Source organism: Bubalus kerabau, chromosome 4 (genome assembly GCF_029407905.1).
Source record: "Bubalus kerabau isolate K-KA32 ecotype Philippines breed swamp buffalo chromosome 4, PCC_UOA_SB_1v2, whole genome shotgun sequence".
NCBI classification, from domain to species: Eukaryota; Metazoa; Chordata; class Mammalia; order Artiodactyla; family Bovidae; genus Bubalus; species Bubalus kerabau.
The window spans coordinates 171,646,197-171,665,794 of record NC_073627.1 but is presented as its reverse complement, the minus strand read 5'-3'; the positions used below and the strand labels follow the sequence as shown (position 1 = coordinate 171,665,794).

Genomic DNA, 19,598 nt, shown 5'->3' with positions numbered 1-19,598 from the left:
ACAATGTTAGTAAAATTTGCTTTCTTACCAAAAAACCTTCTATATTCAGTAATAACAATAATGGCATAATGCCTTTATCTCATAAATATTCCACAATCAACTTGATGCTTCATGAGCTATATTATAAAAGTACTCACATTTAAAAACATACAAAAAAGCATACCAAATTATGCTTACCAATGAACCAGAGGGCTTTATATGGATTAATTTAACCCTTATATCAACCCTAGAGAATAGATCCACTATTTTCTTCATTTTACAGATGATAAAGCTACGAGACAGAGAGATTAAATGACCTGCCAAAGTCACCCAGAAAATAAGTAACGGAGCTGGGACCTGAACCTAGGCAGTTGTGTGCCCAGATTTTCATAATGAAGCACTGTGCTTCTGTTACCTGTATATAACATGAACTCGTGTTTCTGCCAGATTTAATACATGTTAATAATGTAATATCTGTTCCATAGTTTTAAAAGAAAACATCACAGATACAGTTCAAGTTTCCGTGTACTCAATGTCATCCCTCCTCTCTCCCAAAGGCACACATCGTGTACTGGTATGTCTCCTTCCAGCCTATGTTTCATAACTACACGTGGTATGTGAGAACGTAACATACAACACACAGTGAGGTTTATTCACTTTAAAGTTTGGTACTCTATATATTATTCTGCAACTCCATTTCAAAGATATATCTATACTAATTAATGCAGATCTGGCTGATGTCTATATTCCACTGAAAAATATATCACAATTTATCTTCTGACAGACACTAAGGTTGTTAACCGATTTTTCTTCCTTGTTATCACAAAGAAAGTTGCAATGTACACCCCTGTACTTTTCTCCTTTTCCATGTTAGGAAGTTTCTCTAGGACAGATGCCTAGAAACTGGACTCCAAGGTTGTATGACATGCACACACTTAACTTTATAAGATACTATAAATTGCTCTCCCAAGTGGATGTGCCAAGTTATATTGCCGCCAGCATGTTCTCCATAGTTTAAGCAACATTTGGAGTAAAGTTAATAATTTTTGCCTTTCTGATGGTATCATATTGCTGTTTTAATTTGCATTCCCTTGATTACCAGTGAGGTTGAGCATTTTTCATATGTTTATTAACTATATGGGTTTCCTCTTATTAGAAGCGCCTCTTCACTTCCCTTGCTCATTTCCCTACTGGATTATTTGACCTTTTCCCTACTGATCTGTGGCAGTTCTTCACATATTCTGTAAATGAATATTCTTGGTTATGTGCATTAAAATCATCGCAAGGTTATTGCTTGTCTTTTAACTTTACAATATCCCTTGTCCCAGTTAAAATTTTAATAGCTGTCAGCATTTTCAGTATTTTCCTTTATGGTCTGTGCTTTTTTTGCATGTCTCATTTAAAAAACTGTTCCCAACACCAAGGCCACTTAGCAAGATTTCCTTAAAGCTGTTTCAAGTTTTATATTTTCATATTTAGATCTTTATATGAGACTTACTATCATGCCTGATGTGAGGTAAGGATCTAACTTTATCTTGTTCTACATGAGAGACCAACTGTGCAATGCCATCCACTGTCTGGTGGATCCTCTCCCCGTGATCCATTGGCACCTCTCTTTCACATACGGTTCCCACACACGTGTACGTGTCTTTCTGGGCTCTCTACTCTGTTTCATCGCTCTATTTGTCTATCTTTTTGGTCAGACTATTCCACTTTAATTATGACAGCTTTATAATAAGTTATATATAAGTTATCATAAGTTATAAACTATATTATATAAGGTATAATGGGTTTTCAATTACTGCCTTGGTAAAACTTTCTTTGTAAAAACCTAAATACTCTGAAAAGACATGACAATATAATCAATTCTTTCTTAGAACAGAATGAGTGTATGCACTTAATCACATTATCTCCTCCCTATCCCCTTCCCCAAGTGTAGAAAACAAGCCTAAAAACTAACTTAAAACCACAACTTTTGTCTTGTCTAAGAACTACGAAAAAGGAAGGAAAGAAGGAAGGAGGAAAGTGCCCCTCAGCCAGAGGCTGGAGACCACCATCCCCAGTTTCTTAAACTCATTCTGATCACAGGTGTTCTGCTACACATGATAAAACCTAAGACAACTCCCACCACCACCACCACCACTCTGAGAACTGCCCTTTGATCGGATGGGGAGAAGGGAATCTGTGACACTTAGGTAGCGGACAGGAGATCCTGTGACACTCAGGCAGGAGAGTTAAGAGGTGGTTATCTTCATGTACAGAAACAACTGAGACCTGTGACACTCAGCTGAAGGGTAGAAGGTAGCCTCCAAAAGGCTATGGGAAGGGGTGCTGATAGAAATATCCTTAACAGGTTCATAGTGTCAGTAACACGTTTAAGGATATGCAGTTTCATCAAGGTTTCGACCTGCTCTTTCTTCCTGTGGACATGAAGTCCATATCATAATGGGAGAGAGGGACCTGATTTCCTCCTTGTGCAATTAGGTGAGTGAAGAGTTGAATGGAACAAGGTCATTGGTTTTAGATAATGTTGCAAATACCAAGCAGTGAGTCCTGGGAACTCCTGGGAGCAGGTATTTAACTTCCCCCTGGATACATTCTCAACATTGACTACCTATCAACACATGACTGCATGGGTACTGTGCACAACGCGCTGGGATTGAAGAGAAGAGTGCTTGGTAGCTCCATTAAGCCGCCCTGAGCATTACAAGAGAAGAAGCACATGAATAAACTCGGTAAGCATCTAGTCCACTTACCTTCTTTTAAGAGGTCTACGACAAGCTGTGGAAAATTTTTAAAGAGATGAGAATACCAGATCATTTTACCTGCCTCCTGAGAAACCTGTAAGAAGGTCAAGAAGCAAGAGTTAGAATGGGACATGGAACTACAGACTGGTTCAAAATTGGGAAAGGAGTACATCAAAGCTGTATATTGTCACCTTGCTTTTTTAAAATACGTGAAATGCCAGGCTGGATGAATCATGAGCTGGAATCTAGACTGCTGGGAAAAATATCAACAACCTCAGATATGCAGATGATACCACTCTAATGGCAGAAAGTCAAGAGGAACTAAAGAGTCTCTTGATGAAGGTGAAAGAGGACAGTGAAAAAGTGACTTAAAACTCAACATTCAAAAAACCAAGATCATCACTTCATAGCAAATAGATGGAAAAAAATGGCAACAGTGGCAGATTTTATTTTTTTTGGACTCCAAAATCACTGGGGATGATGACTGTAGCCATGAAATTAAAAGATGCTTGCTCCTTGGAAAGAAAGCTATGACAAACATAGACAGCATATACTGAAGGACAGGGAAGCCTGGAATGCTTCAGTCCATGGGGTTGCAAAGAGTCAGACATGACTTACCAACTAAACAACAAGAGGCCTAATGAAACAAAGCTCACTCTCCCTTATTAGATCTTACCAAACTTTCTGTATTTTTGCTACTCACTACCGAAGGCAATTCAAGGGTAAAATTATCCAGAGGTTCTATTTCTCCAGCTTCTTTGTTTAAAACAATGAAAGCCCAGTCTAGCTAGTTTAGGCAGAAAAAGAATTTAATAAAGGCCACATAATTTTCGAGAACACCAAGAAACCAGATATGGAAGTGGTCAAGCCACTGATTTGCCCTGGTGGAGACAAACCAGCCACCAAACTCCAGCTTAGGCCTCGGATGGTGGAATCCTGTTCCTGTTGCCTCTAGAAATTGGACTGTATTTTCCAAAACAGATTCCTGTAGGGACCTCTTTACTTATTTATTTTTGGCCATGCTGTGCAGCATGTGGGATTTTAGTTCCCCTAACAGGGCTCGAACCCATGCCCCCTGCATTGTAAGCATTGAGTCTTAACCACTGGATGGCCAGGGAAGTTTTAGGTACTTCTAGTTAGAGTCTACAGTGAGTGCATTTGAATGGCAAAGCCTCAGGTCACAAGATTGTGCCCTCACTGAATTATCAACTTGGAAAAGAGAGTTTCTGGCCTCTCCAATGGGGTAGTGCGTATACACAAAGGAGGGAATTCTCTCAAACAGGAAGAGTGTTCAAAGTCACTGTGCAGTCAGAAGGAGTAACAATGTGCCATCTAACGTGGAACCTGCATTTCCTACATCCCTGCTTCTCATGTTTCAGTGTGCATACGAATACCTAGAGATCATGGTTAAAATGCAAATTCTGATTCTGTGGGTTTGGGGTGGAACCTGAGAATCTGCATTTCTAGTAAGAAGCCAGGTGATACTGGTTCATGGACCATTTTAGTAGATGGATGAATGTTAATGCACAAAATCAGAATCTACTTGACTATTCAAGAGTATTGAGCACACTCTAATAATAGCAACAATGATAATGAAAAGAATAATGATGGAGACTACTGTTCATTGAATGTTTATCATATGTCATATACTCTCTTTAGTGCTTCACCTATACTTTGCATTTGGTCCTCAAACAATCTTGTGAGACAGACAATTGTTATTACTTTTCAAAGGAAGAAATTGAGTCTCACAGAAATGAACTGAGTTAAGGTCACAAGGCCAGTAGGAGACAGGGCTGGGAATCTACCTAGGCACGTCTGATCCCAAACTCTGAGTGGCCAAGCTCTACTAGCTCAGTGCCCACACTCCCTGCCATATCAATCCTCAGATAAGCACCCCTTTATAACAAGGAGGAACTGATGGTATAAACTAAGCCTGACTTTTAATTCTGCTTCTTTTAGCTTTCAGAATTTGTGTTGCACGTCTTCCTGCAGGAAGGTGCAGGAAAGACTATGCCTAAGAAAGCAAATTTAGTACTGGTCCATCTGATAAGAAGAGTCATATATTTCTTGTGGAATAAGGAACTTATAAAATTATGTCTGCATTTATATGTATGTATACATATGCATACATATACACATAAGCATATATTTACTTATGCATATTTTTATCCCTTAGATTAGAACATTGTTCTATTACATCCAGCATTTGAATGATATATATATATAAACAACTCCTCTATCTGCCTCACAAAGAAAACTAAATGATCAAAAAACCAAAAAACAACAACAAAAACTAACCCTATATAAATAATAGTAGGTAGAGAAGGGAAAGGCTACCCACTCCAGTATTCTGGGCTGGAGAATTCCATGGACTGTATAGTCCATGGGGTTGCATAGAGTCGGACATGACTAAGCAACTTCCAAAAAAAAAAAAAAAAAAAAAGCAGTAGGTATCTCTGGTATGCTGTCTCTTTCAAGATTAGAATCCAGAATGGCCCTGGAAGAACACTGCCATCTGACTCCCACAGTCAGCTGTGTGGTCTGTGTAGAACTGGTCTCGGTATCCTTTCCAGGGCAGGAGTTTGATGCATCCCTGGAAACAAACTAAATGTTCACTGACAGATGAATGGATAAAGAAAATGTGGAACATGTATACAACGCAATACTCAGTTCAGTTCAGTCACTCACTCGTGTCCGACTCTTTGCAACTCCATGGACTGCAGCATGCCAGGCTTCCCTGTCCATCACTAACTCCCAGAGCCTATTCAAACTCATGTCCATTTCGTTGGTGATGCCATCCAACCATCTTATAATCTGTCATCCCCTTCTCCTCCCACCTTTAATCTTTCCCAGCATCAGGGTCTTTTCCCATGAATCAGCTCTTCACAGCAGGCGGCCAAAATACTGGAGTTTCAGCTTCAGCATCAGTCCCTCCAATGACTATTCAGAACTGATTTCCTTTAGGATGGACTGGTTGGATCGCCTTGCAGTTCGAGGGACTCTCAAGAGTGTTCTCCAACACCACAGTTCAAAAGCATCAATTCTTCGGTGCTCAGCTTTCGTTATAGTCCAACTCTCACATCCATACAAGACTACTGGAAAAACCACAGCTTTGACTAGATGGACCTTTGTCAGCAAAACAATGTTTCTGATTTTTAATATGCTATCTAGGTTGCTCATAACTTTTCTTTCAAGGAGCAAGCATCTTTTAATTTCATGGCTGCAGTCACCATCTGCAATGATTTTGGAGCCCCAAAAAATAAAGTCTCTCACTGTTTCCATTGTTTCCCCATCTATTTGCCATGAAGTGATGGGACCAGATGCCATGATCTTTGTTTTCTGACTGCTGAGTTTTAAATCAACTTTTCCACTCTCCTCTTTCACTTTCATCAAGAGGCTCTTTAGTTCCTCTTCACTTTCTGCCATAAGGGTGGTGTCATCTGCATATCTGAGGTTATTGATATTTCTCCCGGCAATCTTGATTCCACCTTGTGCTTCATCCAGCTTAGCATTTTGCATGATGTACTCTGCATATAAGTTAAATAAGCAGGGTGACAATATACAGCCCTGACATACTCCTTTCCCCATTTGGAACCAGTCTAAATGTCTGGTTTCCGTGTCTAGTTCTAACTGTTGCTTCCTGACCTGCATACAGATTTCTCAAGAGGCAGGTCAGGTGGTCTAGTATTCCCATCTCCTTCAAAATTTTCCACAGTTTGTTGTGAGCCACACAGTCAAAGGCTCTTGCGTAGTCAATAAAGCAAAAGCAGATTTTTTCTGGAACTCTCTTGCTTTTTCAATGATCCAACGGATATTGGCAATTTGATCTCTGGTTCCTCTGCCTTTTCTAAATCCAGCTTGAACATCTGGAAGTTCACGGTTCACATACTGTTGAAGCCTGGCTTGGAGAATTTTGAGCATTACTTTGCTAGTGTGTGAGATGAATACAATTGTGTGGTAGTTTGAACATTCTTTGGCATTGCCTTTCTTAGGGATTGGAATGAAAACTGACCTTTTCCAGTCCTGTGGCCACTGCTGAGTTTTCCAGATTTGCTGTACTACTCAGTCATAAAAAAGAATGAGATAATGCTGTTTGCAGCCTGGTGGCTCAGATGGTAAAGAATCTGCCTGCAATGCAGGAGACCAAGTTTCAGTCCCTGGGTTAGGAAGATCCCCTGTAGAAGGGAATGACAACCCACTCCAGTACTCTGGCTTAGGAAATCCCATGAACAGAGGACCCTGGCAGGCTACAGTCCACAGAGTCACAAAGAGTTGAACACAACTATCACACACACATAGATGCAACTAGCGATTATCATACTAACTGAAGTTAGAAAGATATACCATATGATATCACTTACATGTGGAATCTAAAATATGGCACAAATGAACCTCCCTACAAAACAGAAACAGATTCATGGACACAGAGAGCAGACTTGTGGTTGCCAAGGGGGATGGGGCAAGGAAGAGGGACAGACTGGGAAACGGGTTGGTAGGGCTTCCCTGGTGGCTTAGATGGTAAAGAATCAGCCTGCAATGCAGGAGACCTGGGTTCAATCCCTGGGTTGGGAGGATCCCCTGGAGGAGGGTATGGCAACCCACTCCAGTATTCTTGCCTGGAGAATTCCATAGACAGAGGATCCTGGAAGGCTACAGTCCATGGGGTTGCAAAGAGTCAGACTTTACTGAGCGACTCAGCATACAAACAGAGGAAACAATTACATTTAGAATGGATAAATAACTAGGTCCTACTGTGCAGCACAGAGAACTATATTCAATATCCTGTGATAAAAGATGATGGAAAAGAATATAAAAAAAGAATGTATGTGTATAACTGAGTCACTTTGCTGTATAGCAGAGGTTGGCACAATTCTGTAAATCAGCTATACTTCAATAAAAAATGGGAGAGTTCCTGCACAAAATCATAAAGGAAGCTGTGTGTGTGTATATATATTTAATATACACATAAAAACTCAACTTATAATGCAATAAAAAATTTAAATTTGTGACAAATGCTCCAAATTTACATAAAAATCTCAAAAATTAATAGAATCCAAACCACTTGGAGATAGACAATAATTCTTCTAACAATGGATATCCTCTTTACGCATGACTGCTAAGATTTGAGTTGAGCTTTCTAACAGAGCTAACGTGAAAATTGATAATTTTATCCACACCTTGTTAACATTTTATAACTCTGTGAGTTTAGTTCTGAATAGAAAAGAAATAAGAATGGCTTTCCAATAGGGGGAGGGGGCATGCTGTAGCCTATGGGTTCTTAGTTCCATGACCATGGACTGAACCAAGGGCCATGGCGGTGAAAGCACGGAGTCCTAACCACTGGCCCACCAGGCACTCCCAGGAAACAGAATTTAAATGGTATCAGTAAAACTAAACAAAATGCACAGTTTCTTTTTGTTTCTGGCTAACTCAATAGTCATTTGTCAAATTATTTATTTTAAAAATATTATTCAAAGATACACAGTATTTCTACAATGATCTGATAAATACTTGAGCGTATATAACATCCATTTTAAAAGCGCCTGATGTCGCTTTCAGCTAGTTCTTCTAGAGCCTCTCCTTACTTCGTCCTAAGCACGCTTTACACAGTAAGTGCTTATCGTCCATCTGCACATATTCACCCACATACATTTGGATGTGCTGGATTCTGAATTTCTTTTTAAAAAAATCTATGTTTCAAATAAATTTATTCCATTACTATCAGGGCTTCCCTCGTGGCTCAGATGGTAAAAAATTCGCCTGCAATACGGGAAGACCTGGGTTTGATCTCTGGATTGGGAAGATCTCCTGGAGAAGGGAATGGCTACCCACTTCAGTATTCTGGCCTGGAGAATTCCATGGACAGAGGAGCCTGGCAGGCTACGTTCCATGGGGTCGCAAAGAGTTGGACACGACTGAGCGACTTTCACTTCACTTCATTTTATTACAAATAGGCAAAAAACACAAATACTGATAAATAAATAAAACTTTTAAGAGCACAGAACACAGTTTGGGCTCCACAAAACAAAGGTAGATTGTAAGTTAACTTTATATATCTCTCATTAAAGAAAAGTATCAATCAGATTTTTATTTGTCTCATTGATGCTTCCAGTTCAGAAAGTGTTTCTCTAAAGCCAATAATTTCCTAACAATATAACATCTTTCATGGAACAATGGATCAAAATATCAGGATCACTCCTCAGGAGATTCCTATTACAGTTAGTTCAAGCTTTAATTTCTAATTTACTATACACGTACAGTGGACTAATATCCACTAGGCAGATGCAAGGAAATCTTGCAACTTGCTTTTTGCATGGTTAAATTATTAGGATATACAACACAAACGGCAGTTTTACTAAGCTGTTTTGTTATACTGGACCACTTTGTAAGATACATTTCTGAATTCTATCCTCAAACATCAAGTAAAATGTAGAAACTGTTGTCAGGCTGTCTCCTATTTCACACAAAAAAAGGGGAAGGGGACAAGTAAACTAGATTCACAACTATTTAAGTGAAAAAGTACTACTTATATCCTATAGATATCAAGAATCAGATTTCTTAGAAAAAACTTTCACCAGCCTAATAAAGACAATGTTGTGTCTTATGATGTGAAGATTAAGTCAAAGACCATTTTGTGATTAAGTGATTGAAGTAAAACAAGAAAGGAAGGACAAGGGAAAGACAGCCCAAGGAACGGGAGAAAATATTTACAAAATGTATATTTAATAAAAGGCTTAAAGCCAGAATTCACAGAGAACCCTTACAACTCACCAATAAAATGGAAACGTAACTAGAAAATGGGCAAAGGATCTGAACGGATTTTTCTCAAAAGAAGATATACAAATTAAAACCACAGCAAGATACCACTTCACACACCCAGCAGGATAATTTTTTTTTTTAATGGAAAACAAGTGTTGGTGAGCATATGGAGAAACAGGAATCATTTAAAATTGTTGGTGAGACTGTAAAATGGTGAAGATGCTTTGGAACACAGTTTGGCAGCTCCTCAAAAAGTTAAACAGAGTTACCATATGACCCAGAGACTCCACTTCTAGACAGTTGCCCAACAGAAATGAAAATGTCAGTTCAGTTCAGTCGCTCAGTCGTGTCCGTATGTCCACACAAAAACATGTACATAGATGACATTAGCAGAAATATTTACCACAGCCAAAGACTGGAAACCACTTAAGTGTCCCTCAGTTGATAAAGGAAAAACAAAATGTGGTCTATCCATACAATGAAATATTATTTGATAATGAAATGGAAAATAATGCTGGTAGACACTACCACATAGATCAACCTTAAAAAAAGTACGCTAAGTACAAGAAGGCTGTCACGAAAGGCCGTAAAATAAGAATCCATTTATATGAAATGTGCACAACAGGCAGATCTATAGAGACAGAAGTAGATCAGCAGTTGACAGGGGCTGTGAGAAGGGGAAAAAAATGACTGCTAATGTGTAAGGGGGTTTCTTCCTGGGGTGATGAAAATATTCCAAAATTAGACAGTGGCGACAGTTACACAACTCTGTGAGTATACCAGAAACGCCAAATTGTAAAACGTTAAAAGAGTTATTTTAAGATACATGAATTTTATCTCAATAAAGCTGTTCTTTTGAAAAGAAAGAAAGATGAATAAACTGAAAACCATAATTCTGAATCAGATATGAGTATTTTCATTGTATATTTTATTATTAATATCAAGATTATATTTGGAAATCATAAATTGAAGATTTCCTTTTGGAATCTTAAGGCTGACACTAAAATGGGGAAAGCATGTTTGCAAAGCAATGTCATTTCAGGAAGTTAGAGGGTAAAAGCATAGATATCTCGGCTTCCAGAAGCTTTTCCTAAAATACATGACTTTATGAGAAGAACTAATATGAAACCAAAATGTGCCACGAATGTCTGCTTTCTACATTGTACTCTGCATGTCTGTTCATCCCTTCCATGTTTCCGCTTCTGGCCTATCAGATTTGAATCATGAACCCAAAAGCATGACACTCAAACCCCTTCTATATAACAGCTCAGATTAAATAAATACTGAATGCTAGAATTACAGAATGTTTAGAATGTTAGAATTACAGACAGGGGCCTCATGTAACTATTTTCTTCTCGTCTCAATCCATTCTAGTTAGATCCATGTATTTCAGAAATGCAAGTTATCTGTTTATTATATATTTTGAGAAAAAAGATAAACTACTTCTTCCAGATACATTTGGGTGTTTTGTTTTGTTTTTATTTTTAAAAACCTGTCTTAAACTGCCACACCACTAAAATGAATAAAGTGCTAAATTGGTTCCAATACATAATAGTGGCAAAAAAATTATTAGGTTTACTTTCATTATATGCCTAACCCAACATCATTTGGCTTCAAAACTGTAACCAAATACCTTGACACTGATAGGAGAGCAAAGCTTTCAAAAATCATTTTACTATATAAAAATTCAGCTTCAGATCAGATATAAACCTTAAATCTAGCCATGTGATATCAACAGCACAATCCTACAGCTGTCCTCTCAGCCCTGAGGTACACCGACTGGATGATGAATTTCCTTTTTATATCACCTGAGTGTATTATGTTTCATTATTTCTATCTTTCTGAGAATAACAAAGGCCCAAATTCTAGCAAATTGGGCCAAAGGTTTTAGGAGTGCTGACGGCGCACAACTCTCTGATGTACGTGAACGAGGGACTCTGTCGCCTCACGCGCCATACCTGGTATGCACTGTGCCGTGGCCTCGGTGGTTATGGTTGGAGCGGCTGGGGGCTGCTGCTGACTGGAGCTCACTTCTGGCTCTGTGTTAACTGAGGGAGAAAGGGCCACCTCACAGGAGGAGACCTGGCTGGGCAGATGGGACAGGAACTCTTCGGAAGCAACTTGTTCATCCTGTCCTGGCAGCTGCAGGGCAGACAAAGGGATGCTGATCTGTTTGTTAGGATGGGATGTGCTCACGGGCATCTGCATGGCCACGTGCTGGCTGGTGCCATGGGAACCAGGGGGTCCTCTGTTAGGTGAAGCCAGAGATACCCTGGTGGTCTTCTGGACTACTGGTCTAGACATCACAGAGGGGGATGCGGACACACCATGTGGGTCTAGCTCTGTGCTGATGGCGGATGTTACGTGGGAAATCAGCTTAGCAGACCCTAAGGAGGGACCAGCATGAGTCTGAGACTTAGGTTTTGCCATCTGTGTCAATGACAGGGCTGGTCCATCTACCCCTCCAGTCAGCTCTGCATTCGCCACAATATAGTAATCTTCAGGAATCTCTTGTTTGATCTTCTTAATGATGACATCACTGCTGCATTCATCAATCATTTGAGTCTGGGAGCTCGAATGAAGAGAAGATGGGACTATTCCAGGCCTTTTTCGCACAATACTTTGAGGCCTCTGTGGTTGGGGTTCAAAGTCACTGTCTTCATCTGTAACAGAAGACTCACAAACCATGTCAAACAGAGTGTTTTCATCTTCATACTCTTCAACAGCTTCATCCAGTTCAGAGGGCTCACTGCAATAAGAGAAGTCACAAGAGTCTCTGGTCCGATTACAGTCTAGCTTCGTTTTCACTGGTCTCCCAGGGTACCTTTCAACGGGGCTAGTTTGAGTCTCAGAGGGCACACCAATTATACTTGGACTATCAGAGTTAAAACTTCTGTTATCCTGGAAACAGACCCTTTCTTGGGAGCCAGCTCTGCAAGTAGCTGTCAGTGGCCAGTGGTAAGCGTGGCCTGCACTACAGCCCCACATCGCTGTCAGGTTCCCATGGGAACCTTCTGAAAGTAAATGTTTCAGGTTTGGAATGAGGCTGCAAATGGTCCCATGGCTGTGGGCCCAGCTGACCAATTTGGATAGATTCTCAGATGAGGTATGAAGGCAATCCTCCATGTTACAGGATCAGCAATGTCTTTCCTAAAAGGAAATAATCAAAATAAGAAGCCATTATTACCCAATATATTCCCAGATCTCAATCACTTCAATTTCCTTGAACTATGATTAGGTGGCACACAATAAAAGTAATAGTTAATTTCACGTATATGGGCAGAGACTGGAAGAGAATGTAGGGAAAAAGTAAGAACAGTTTATGGTTTCTGGCTGTGAGATTTGAGAATTTTCTGTTATTTCCTTTACTATTATTAATATAATGTCTACATAAGAAAAAAAAGTGAAAAAAAAAACAAGCAATAAAATAGAGGTGAACTTTTTCAAAGCACATTTTACTTTCATAGCACATTTCTCTTTATAGAGAGACAGGTTCAATTAACCAGGAGGATGAACTTCTACTTTCACCTTCCACCACCATAAACTTCATTACTAGAAGGAAGAGTCAACAAAGGCTCAGATCCATTCTAGGATGGATGGGAGAGAAGGGAAGTCTGGCTGTTTTCTGCTGGATACCAGAAAACAAATGACATTACTGGGAGTCCATGAAGAAAATGTGGGGCTAAATCTGAGATGTGGCGAAGAAAAATCTTTTAACAGAGAAGGGAAAACAGACTGAAAGGAGAGCCACTAGAGGCCCCTGCTGGGATGGGGCGCGGGCAGCCTGCAGACCAGAAGCAGGGATGGGTAGGCCGGGTGCCAGACCCTAACCAAGTCTTAGGAGCAGGCTTCCCATCTCCTTGCTGTCTGAAATTCCTGAAACACTGCCTTTACCTCACAATTCAGGTTAAAAAGATTCATCCGAGCACAGCCAAAAATAAACGTAAAAATACCCAAAAAAAAAAAAAAAGATTCATCCGGTCTATTTTACCATCTTAGGTTCCTATATACACAAGCTGGTATATAACCAACCACCAAATAGAAATAAATCATTCTTTACTGGACAGAGGTCAAAAAGAATACTTGTTTTGGGTCCTTGACTGGGTAAGAGTAAGGACAACATAACAGGCAAAAAAAGTGAAAAAAGGTACAGACGTAATCCGTGTGCGACTGGAAACGTCTAACAAGGCTCTGCCAAAAGGAAGACCCTGGGAAGAACTGGTGAGAAGGAACAAGGATCTTGATGTGTGTTCCCTGGTCATCTGCAGCTGGAGTAACAAGATGCACCTCGCTGGCAGTGGGCTCTGTACTAAGATGCCATGGTCCAACTGTAATGCCATGTGACCATATGGAAGGGTGCATTTGAGCCTCTATTCTCTGCCCTGCTCCATGGCACACCATCAGCAGAGTCTGGTAAATTCAAACCCTTTAACACGTTTCATAACGTGTGCTACAGCCTCTCTAATACAGCCATGGCCACGGTCAACATTCCAAGCCTCATTTTCTACTATGGCCTTCTCTCGCATTTCTTGTGGCCTCCTCCTCCCTAAACACAGTTTCTCACTGACCCTGGGCCGCTAAAAACTTCCTTGGCCTTGATATGCAGCCGCCTTCTTTCTTTACCTGGAAAACCCATTCAGGGATGACCTCAGGACCACCTTCTGTTGAAGTCATTCTAGATCCTCTTTGCGCCTCAGAGATTTTAGATTCTCTTCCTGTACTTCCATCATCTCAAAGAACTTGGCCTTTACTGTACCATTATCACTGACTTTCTTATCCATCTCCCAGACTTGCCTAAGGATTACCTGAGGACAGGGACTATGACACAATTTTTCATTCATCAATGAGGACCTACTTAGGGATACAGAAACTAATAAGATACGGTTGTGCTTGAAATCTCATAATCTATTGTACATGTTGAATATATGAATGAAGAGTGAATGCATAAACATATAAATACTGGAAGAACCATCCACACTAACAAACCGAACATATAAGACCCTCAAATAAGAAACATGAAATTCCCTATGACTTTTATTGTAATCATTTAACGGATAAGAGGACTTTCTCCCCAAGGGTGTAAACAGAAACACAGCTGTCTTGTGTATGTAGGAGAGTAATACATGAACAACCAGATTTTTTGAAGCAGCACAAACTGGGAAGATCCCTTGGAGGAGGAAATGGCAACCATTCTGGTGTTCTTGCCGGGAGAATCCCTTGGACAGAGGAGCCCGGTGGGCTACAGTCCACGGGGTTGCAAAGAGTCGGACACAACTGAGTGTTTGAGCACACAGACACAACAGATCAAAAGACCAGGGACTGGTGTGGGAGTCAAGAACTTCAGATTTTCCTTCTGGAACTTATGTCTTTGGCCTCTAATAATTCACTAATTATCTCTAAGTCTAAAATGACAGGACTATGATCTTCATGTTTCTTTCATGATCTAGCAATTTAGTATCTTATTTCATTCATATTCCTTTCATATAACTTTAAAGTAGAAATGCAGATAAAAGAGAAAGACTGGGAGAGGCGTTGGTATTTGTTTTTTGAGCTTTCTTAACATACCTGCTTATTAGTTAGTGTGGCAGAGACTTCTTTTTGCCTAGCCAGTATCCATTCTCTCTTATTTATTACAGAGTCCCAGTCTGTTGGGGCAGCAATATGCTCACCTAAAACATATTTCCCAGCTTCCTTTGATATGGAAAATATCATATGACACACTTCTAGCCAATGATACGCAAACGGAAGTCACTGGGTGGGGCTTCTGCCAAAGCCCTCAGAAATAGAGACTTGTCCAGTTTTTGCCTTTCTCCCTTTGTCCTTTCCTTTCTTCCTGCTGGGAACAAGGACATGATGGCTGGGCCCCTAGAGGTCATCTCAGGAACAGGAATTAAGGACTTAAGGATGGGAAAGAATAGCCAGAGGAGCTTGGTAATATGATGGAGCCGCTGCATCAGCTCTGAACTGCCTAAGATTCCTTGTTACATAAGGGGAAAGATTAAACCCTGATCTGGCTTAAGTCACTGCCACTGAGTATTTGATTATACAAAGCTAAACGCAACTGCTAACACAAAAAAAGAATATTCATATCTGGTTTTGGAAACCTTACAGCAGAATCCTTCTTTTTCTTTGCACTATACTCCAGGACAATTGTTTCTCAGACTGGATTCAACAAATGAACCTTGGGAGGCTACAATTTTATGTCGTAATGTTAACCCTTTATTATGCATCATCTAAATCTTATATCTAAGTATTGCCTTGTAATTTCAGTTCTGCTCTGCCTTTGTATGTATACTCACATTAGTGTCCATAATCACCGAAAGTGACATCATTCAACTTTCATTTGTTGGGAAACCTGTTCATGATGTATTTTTACCAGATATAAATACAAAACTACTTTTCTGCATTATTAATTGCCAAATGAAAAGTATTATGATTTGACATCAGGAAAATGGCATATTGGAAGGACTGATGCTGAAATACTTTGGTCACCTGATGCAAAGACCTGACTCATTAGAAAAAGACCCTGATGCTGAGAAAGACTGAAGGCAGGAGGAGAAGGACGACAGAGGATGAGATGGCTGGATGGCATCACTGACTCGATGGATGTGAGTCTGAGCAAGGTCCGGGAGTTGGTGATGGACAGGGATGCCTGGTGTGCTGCAGTCCATGGGGTTGAGAAGGGTTGGATATAACTGAGCGACTGAACCGAACTGAAATGGCATATGTGATGGTGAAGTAATACATCTCTTTAAATGTCACAGGCTAATGAGAAAAGAAGTAAATGATAGGCATGCTCATAGGAAAAAATCATATATATTATGGCACAGTATTTAAATGATAACTGTTCAAACTGTAAAAATGTGGCAGAATCAAAATACAAAACTGTATATGCCTGTGGAAGTCAAAAGTACTTACTGTCCAGGTAAAAGTTACCATACAGAAGTAAAATAGTATGTTTGCTAAAGACCCACAGCCAGAAAAAAGTTATAATTAAAAGGCAAAGTGGATAAAATTTTATATTTTATTAAAAGCTTAGCCACTTAATTCTATAATAATCATCAACTTTAAGAACAACAGGTAGTAATAATAAGTCATTTTTATTACATTCTGAAACTCACTTGCAATCTCATGAAGAGGCTCTTAAACTTTTCTTAAGTACCATAAAATGAAAATATTTTTCCAGTATTACTATTAATATAATTTAACCAGGCAACCAACGTTAACTGGTAGTTATGAGAACATAATTAGCTAATATTTAAGGTACTTAAATGAACTGAGTCTAAGCTGACAAGGAATAGCTATCAACATACTACAATATATTCTAAGTTTATACAAAAGAGAATCAAAAATAAGGCAATTAAGGTATTTTCAAACTACTGAGAATAAGTACAGCTAGCTCTTGAACAATGTGGATTTGAACTGTGCAGGTGTACCTATACACTGGTAGTTTTCAATAGTAAGTAGTACCATGGTACTACACAGTCAATAGTTGATTGAATCCATGGTTGTTGAGGAACCAGAGATATTGAGCTCCTACTATAAATTATATACAGATTAACCCAGAAGCAGTTCAAGGATGAACTATAGTTTCTAGAATATACTGATTTCCTTCAGCAGTTTGATGACAAGCTCTATGCTGAAAAATAATGCTTTTTCTGTATTTTCAAGAATTCAAAATAACTTCAGGAAAGATTTTCCCAAATCGTATATGGATGATGATTGGATTAGACACTTCAGTGTTACAGACTATGGGACACCTCATTAAAAATTGAACCTCAAGGAGGCCTGCCTAGCCGAGTCTAAGTTGAGTATGAGATCTGATTATCCTAAATCAGCAAAGCTATAAAGCTATTATCACCACATCGTATGTTAACTTAGGTAAGCAGACATTCTATGTGTTAGTATTCATACTGTTAAAGCCAAAATCAGAAACATATTAAACACAGAATCAGACTTGCTACTATCAAACCTAACATTCATCATTAGGTTTCAGAATGACAATATAAAACAATTGTTACAGTTAATATTTATTGAGCAATTATTGATTGCCAGGCACTACTCTAGGACTTGACATGTTAATAATTCTAATTCTATCAAAAATCCTAATAAGTTAGGTAACTTATCATCTTGGGAAAAATAATGGTAGAGCCAAAATCTGAACTTCGGTCTTAACTCTAGAGCCTGCGCTCTTAATTAATATACTATATTGCTTCCAGCAATATAACAGTAGAAAAATACTATCTCAAGTCTAGTCCTCTAGCACATTAATGTTGTTAACTTGAGCCTATGTTGGTTTTATAGTTTTACTTAGTTGAATTTGTATATCTTTTCTGATTTATAGCTTTATCAGAACTATAAGCATGCATTTTATGTATAAACATACTTAAGTAACATTACGATAAAAAATAACTTAAACCAGCACTAGGTATAAAGAAGATTCATGAAAATATTTTTTTCAAAAGTTTGAACAAAGTTTTCTGTAGGAAAAAAAAAAAGGTATAAAAAATGATGTCACTTTTCCAAAACCTGACAAAGTGGGCTACCTGTCAAATACTGTGAATATCCAGTTGGCTTTCACCTGACTTTGGTTTTAACAATCGCCCCACAGTTGTTGCAGTCTCTCTCTTTATGAGGTGGTGAACCTTTCAAAGGATTTGTTATTTTAATACCATTAAACGTGGTGGTAGTTTAGTTGCTAAGTCACTAGTCAGTAAGTCCAACTAATGCAACTCCATTAACTGTAGTCTACCAGCGCCTCCATCCATGGGATTTCTCAGGCAAGAATACTGGAGTAGGTTGCCATTTCCTTCTCTGGGGGATCTTCCCAACCCAGGGACTGAACCTGAGTCTCCTGTGTTGCAGGCGGATTCTTTACCAGTGAGCCACCTGGGAAGCCAGTATATTAAATACTTAGGAATAAATCCAAGACTTCTATACTGAAAACTACAAAATGCTAATGAGAGAAATTAAACATGACCCAAATAAATAGAGATTTATACCATGTTTGTAGATTGGGAGGATTCAATATTCCTAGGATCAATTCAAGATGAATCAATTCAGGATTCAATTCAGGATCAGTTCAATCCTGAACTGATTTATACATTCAATGGAATCCCAATGAAAATTCTACCTGACATTTCAAGTAGAAAATGACAAGTTGATTCTAAAATTCATATGGAAATACAAATAACTTAGGATAAGCAAAATTCTAAAATAAGAATAAAGTTGGAAGACTAACTCTACCTGATTTCAAGACTTAAAATGATTTCCAAGATTTTTAATCAAGATCATGGGGGTACCGACAAAAGAAAAGACACGTACATCAATGGAACTGAGTAAGCATATAAAAACAGACCCACACATATTTGGTCAACTGATTTTTGACAAAACTGTAAAGATAATTCAATAGGAAAGGAAAATCTTTCCAACAAATGGTGCTAGATCAACTGGATATCAATTTTTTAAAAAATCAACCTTCAGTTATACTACACATAAAAATCAACTCAAAATGGATCAGAGATCTAAATCTAAAACCTAAAACTAGAAAACTCTAAGAAGAAATCATAGACTATCTTTGTAAACTTGGAGTAGGCAAAAGTTTCTTCGGATGCAAAAAGCACTAGCCATAAAAAAATTCTAATAAATTTTACTACATCAATTGTTAATGGAATGTAACTATTAGGCCTTAGCAGGGATGGGGACCAGATCCATTAAACTTGAACACACTTAACATAGTTACTTCTTTCAAGAGTTCCCCTGAGTAACATTCACTGCAAAGGAAACTTGGGTATGGTCTAAAAAGCTCTGATGATGTCTCACTGAACTAACAGATGAGTGACTTAAAAACCCAGAAATAAAAAAAAATAAAACAAAAAATGGGAAGTACTGGCTCTTCAAAAACAAAAAAACAGAAATAAGGTTACCCTGTGTTTTCTTATTTACTGAGGATGACATAGCTTTCTATTTTACTTGCCCACTAACTAGGACTCTTAGAACCTAAGAAGTAGATCACATAAGCTTAATTTCTCTATATTCCCATTAAAGAATACAATTTATTATATAGGTTAAATATGGAAAACTACTCAAACAACAGGTTTTACAAAAAAAAAA

The 19,598-nt window shown here is 38.7% G+C and overlaps 1 protein-coding gene across 6 annotated transcripts in view; it reads right to left on the bottom strand.

Moving 5' to 3' along the window:
• The window catches only part of KIAA1958 (KIAA1958 ortholog), a 134,175-nt gene that overhangs the window by 61,479 nt on the left and 53,098 nt on the right, over nt 1-19,598 (bottom strand). For all 6 annotated transcript variants that reach the window (XR_008713913.1, XM_055579337.1, XM_055579333.1 and 3 more), the window contains exon 2: nt 11,444-12,635. Coding sequence is in view for 5 of the 6 variants with exons in the window: in XM_055579337.1 (XP_055435312.1) it covers nt 11,444-12,611 (1,168 nt within the window). In the remaining variant the exon portion in view is untranslated. The remainder of the gene's footprint in view (nt 1-11,443; nt 12,636-19,598) is intronic.